This window comes from Anopheles darlingi, chromosome 3 (assembly GCF_943734745.1).
Source record: "Anopheles darlingi chromosome 3, idAnoDarlMG_H_01, whole genome shotgun sequence".
Lineage (NCBI taxonomy): Eukaryota > Metazoa > Arthropoda > Insecta > Diptera > Culicidae > Anopheles > Anopheles darlingi.
The window spans coordinates 9,663,967-9,668,966 of NC_064875.1; the positions used below are offsets into that span (position 1 = coordinate 9,663,967).

Sequence of the window (5,000 nt, forward strand, 5' to 3'; positions counted from 1 at the left end):
CTCCGCTTGGTCAATTCTATATCACCAGCACCAGATACCGAAAAAGGGGCGATATCCAAGACCTCTCCCCTCCCTTCCTCTTCGTTCAAGGCAGCAAAGGTTACTCCCATGATACTCCGGCTCACCTCTCGCGCTAAGACGGCTTCTCAGGCAGCCGAAAAGGTCACGGCGGCGGTGCGTAAAGGCAATAGAGGTGGAAAGCACTCCAAAAAGAAGCCATTCAAGACAGAGAGAGAGAGAGAAACAATGTACACGCAACACAGCCTCTGCTGGCGGTGCTGCTGCTGCCACGATCGATACCCCAATGATGTCCGACGAAACGACGGGGTGCGCGCACGTTGAGGCCGTTGTGCCAAATCGCGCTCTCATTGGCACAAGGCGCGCGAGCCAAGTCGTCGTAGTAGTAGGTCGTTTTGGGGTTGCCGCGCTGCCACCGCTCAATACCGTTTTTGGAAGGAGGTTCAATTCAACCATATATATATCTCCACACACAGACACACCGCCGGGGGCGGCGGTGGTGGCGGCCGCGGGCCTGCACAATGGAGGCCAACGAGATTCAAGTGAGGTAGCATGGATGATGCGGTCATGTAAGACGGACGGCGTGGTGGATGGTGGTGTGGTGGACGAAATAGCTTTTTTCGGACAATCGCTCCACCATCCCCATTACGCTGATCGGCCGGACCGGATCAGACCGGACCAGACCAGCAGCAGCAGTAGTAAGTTGAGGCGCGTGCCATCATCAACATCATCTGTGGCATCCCTGGCAACGGTCTTCGTCGGTGGTGTGGCGTGTCATCGGGAGAGGCTGACCTGCGGTACGGAGGATTTTTAGTGAAGAGCAAGTGGCGAAAGGCAGTTAGGCGAAAGCAGCAGCCGGTAACGTCACAGATGATCAAGTACCAGCAGCGTGTCCGTTCGCTAGGTAGGTCAAGCTTCTCGCACGGATAGCTCGTGTGCCCGGTATTTGACGAGCTCGACGAAAACGCCTCTACCGTTCAGCTCGACGATCACGATCACGAAGATCACGTGACAAGCGCAGAGAAGGCCAACGAAGGCATGGTGAACGTGAATTTGGCGCCGCAAAGTGCGCCCAAAAGCGGTACCTGAGGAGCGCCTTGGTGTTCAGCAGCAGGTCAGCAGCAGCAGTTTGAATGGCACCTGCTCTGTCTCCGAGCAGGGGTCCAGAAGAAGAGGAAGAAGAAGGTCCGTCAGCGCAGTAGAGAGATGCCCTCGAAGTGCACGGGAAACAGCAGACGAACCAGCTGTCGTTAAAAGGTCCACTGCGCTAGTGTTGGTGATGTGGTGTTGTTAATATGTTTGCAACATAAAACGCACTTCACTTTACGGCCAGCACCGTCCAGCACAGGGGACACACCTTTTTTCTCGAAAACGCGGGCACGGTATACCGCTCTCTGTCTCTCGCTCGCTCACTCGCTTTATTTGCTCAGGTGAGCTCAGGACCGGACATCATCGCAACGGTTTGTGCTGGGGATCGTCGCGATCGCGCGCACCTCGGTTTGCCCCTTTCAGGTGTATGCGTGGCGGTGGCGACTACAGTAGAACCCTTTTTGCTGGCGCCCTTCTGGCGTGGCGTGACGCACCTTTACCCCTCGCGTCCTCCTTGCGTTGCACTTCATTCAACGTTGAGTCGAGTGGTGTGTGCGTGCGTTTCTAAGCACCTTTTCGCCAGCCGCTCGTAATCGTAGTGTGCGTTGCAGAGCCAAAGCCTCCAGCAGCAACGACCGAGCAGATAGTTTGCGGTTGTTTTTCGATTTCTTCTTCTTCCGACCAGAACCTGAGCATCTCTCTCGGTGGCCGCTTTTCTCCGACACATTCCCGGCCGTCAGGTTAGAGGCGGAGGTGTGTGTGCCAAGAGTTGCGAAGGAGAAAGAGGGTTGCATTTCTCCGAGCATCGGCATGCCGTTGTTGTTGGCGGCCCGAGAGCAGCGGGTTCAGTTGCTCGGCAGCCGCGGATGAAGATTCGAAGCAAGATCATCGCCGAAGGAGGCCACGCGACGTGCACGACGCGAACGACGCTCGGTCGGTCAGCCGCCGGTGGTGACGTCGTGAATCGAAATTCAAAATATCACGGGACGTGAGTGTGTGTGCCTGTGTATGTGGTGTGCCCTGCTAGCCCGTTCTACGCGTTGGCACGATTGTCAACCAATTGTTTCGTAATTGTGTGTTTCGAGAGCGGGGGGTGGTGTTTGCACGCTAGCCGGCGACGGTCGGAGTAGCGACAATCAAATGGACGACGCGGATACGGATGGAACTCATCGTGTGTTTATGTGACGTGGTTGTTGGTCGTCGTGCATAATAGCGGTGCCGCGGTGTTGTTTGTGCCTCAAACAATCATCATCACAGACAGCATCGCTCGCTATCGGCATCATCGTCATCGCCAACAACAGAGCAAAAAGCGTCACCATCGTTCGTTCTCTCGCAGCCATATTTAAGTCAATATTTGAGCAAACCAACGGCTCGTGTACCCCCGGAGTGCTTGGATGCTGTGTGAAGTGTGGTGTGGAGTGCAGTGCAGTGTCTTCTCTCGAAAGCCCAGCTAATTACAGCAGCAATCCCCGCGAGAACGCGCCAGCGACTCTAGAGCGACGATATCGTAGCAGCCCGTGTTGGGGGGGTTGTTGTGTTGGCAAATACCAAAGATCTCGACACGGTGCGGTGAGGAAAGGAACGGCACCGCGAGACACCGGATTCCACCTCGGGGGAGGGTGGCAAAACTTGTTCCAGCATTTCCAGCAACCCGTATCCCGCACAAACGATCTCGGTCACACGGCACACTTCCGCCCGCTGCTACCACCGTCGATTAAGCAGATGATTGGGCTTTTGGAGGCGAAAGACCGGTGTGCGTCTGTAGAGTATGAGGAGCAGCATCAAGAGGAGAACGTGGTGGAAACTCTGAATTAAATCAAATTCAACTGTCTCCCTTTCCTTTCTCGCACAACGCACCATCGTGTGCCGTTGGCGTGTGGCCAAAACTAAAGGCCCCCTTTTTCCTTGGGAAAGGTGCACGGCGCGGCTCATCCCGTGGCGGAAGACGGGTACCCCCGTGCGACGGGGTAACGGTAAAGCGGACTGCTGCTGCTTGCGCTGGCACAAAACTGGAACAAACAGCACGCGTTTGCTGGGGCCCAGCATAAACCGTAACGAAGCGTGTACGAAGCGATTCGCGGCCACCCGGCTCTGCGCTTTGAGAAACTACCTTTCTCTCTGGTATGCCATAGAGAAGCCCGTAGCCCGGTCCCTTCTTCTTCTTCTTCTTCGCTCCGGCTATGTGTGACAAAGTGAACACTGCGGCTACGTGGGACCGGAAATAATTGTTTTGCCAAAAGTTTGCCGAGCGAGAAAGCAACTTTGCAGCAGTAGCAATAGCAGCGACGAGTAGCACCAACGGCAACGCCTGCTATCCCTCCATTCGCATAACTTTAAGCAATCCCCAGCGTCAAAAAAGGCACGTAGTCGGCGGCGAAGGCAACGACGACAACCGCGAAAGACGGCGAACCGGTCACGTTGCCTGGAAGGCCAAACAGGAAAAGAGAAGGAAAAAAAGATATCGGAATAAGGTTCGGAGGTGCGACATGGGCGATGGAATCCCATGTTTGGACCGTACAGACCGTGATGTCATTCGATGTGTGAATTAGCAGCCGCAGCAGCAGCAGCAGCAGCAACAGTAGAACCGGCAGCACCGCAACAACGCATCAACGCATCGACGAAATATCAGTGCCTTCGCCAAAGAAACCGTGTACTGCGATCCGCGTGCCCATAAGGCACCCCAATCACACTCGTTACGCATCTATCCATCATAGTAATCGAGTCCACAGCGACTAATCAAACCGATAGTGTGTCGCAAGTCCAGGAAGGGCTGGTTTTGTGATCGCGTCACCATTCGATCGGTGAATTCTTCTTCGACGACACGATGAGTAATGAAACGGAACAAACCACCGCTGGTGATCCGGGTATTGCGGGGGGTGGTGGTGGTGCTGATACAGAAAATTTAAAATTATCAACCCAAACCACCGATAATAATGGATCAGGTGGTGTTACGGGGCAGCAACAGCAACACTATCATCAGCGACAGCACCACCATCATCATCTGCAGCAGCATCATCACCACACGATCATGTCAACCAGCGTGGAGGAGGAAGAAATCGAAGAACACGAGATCGTGGAGGAAAGCAGGGAGGAAACGGTCCAACCCAAGCCAGCAGCAGGTCCGCAGCAACAGCAACGTGCACCACAAGCACAGACGTACAAAAATGTGCACGAATATTCGGGTAAGTAAGCGTTAGCTGGGCCAACCTGGGGGTCCGGACGTTCATGTTGGCATGTTGTGAAGAACTTCACCTTCACCTACTGTGGGAGGCCAAGTACACACTACGGCCTGAGGAGTCTTATCCATTCAAGAAACCCGTCTACAAGGTCATAGCTGAGATCATACTGGTTCTCACATGTGTACGCCTTGAAGTATTCGGCCCTATCCAGCAGTGGCCTTCCGGGAGGGGGTTGGGGGCATGTGCCGATGACGCCAGACATCGACCTATGCCTTTTGGCGGGATGAGTAGTTTCCAACGGAGACGGGGCGACAGTATCGACATTGATGCCGTAAGAGGAGGATCTACCTATTGGATATCAGTCGTAGGCCCGCAAGAATTACCGTTTCTTCAGGCCTAGACCCCAACATTCCTTATAGCACCAGATAAGTAAGTAATTCTGATACCTGCTATCCTGGAGCTCCGTTTTAACCACACACGCTAATCGCCCATAGTGAAAGTCTCTCTCGCGGACGCGTACTATCTCGCACTCCTCTCACTCTCTCTGTAGTATCTTGTGAAGAGCCTCCCTCGCTCAGTGATTGTGAAGTCCGATAGGGTCGCGATGGTGATAATGAATAGCGCAAAAGACAACATGTACACGTTCCGCTGTTTCACGGTCCACGCGAAGTTGACAGCGACGTCAACGACGACGGGGGTGTACGAGCATCGCGC

The 5,000-nt window shown here is 54.4% G+C and overlaps 2 protein-coding genes across 8 annotated transcripts in view; one reads left to right on the plus strand and one right to left on the minus strand.

Moving 5' to 3' along the window:
- The window catches only part of LOC125954234 (neuroglobin-like), a 23,516-nt gene extending 22,087 nt beyond the window's left edge, over positions 1-1,429 (minus strand). For 4 of the 6 annotated variants that reach the window (XM_049684366.1, XM_049684363.1, XM_049684355.1 and 1 more), the window contains exon 1: positions 1,104-1,329. The gene's annotated coding sequence lies outside the window, so the exon portion shown is untranslated. The other 2 variants (XM_049684358.1, XM_049684365.1) reach the window with 2 other exon arrangements.
- Positions 709-5,000, plus strand: part of LOC125954223 (echinoderm microtubule-associated protein-like 2) — an 8,316-nt gene continuing 4,024 nt past the window's right edge. Inside the window, exon 1 of one of the 2 annotated variants that reach the window (XM_049684337.1) lies at positions 709-922. In XM_049684337.1, the coding sequence (XP_049540294.1) occupies positions 889-922 (34 nt within the window). In that variant the 5' untranslated portion in view covers positions 709-888. Of the gene's footprint in view, positions 923-1,531; positions 4,290-5,000 lie in introns of those variants that run through there. The other variant, XM_049684336.1, reaches the window with a different exon arrangement.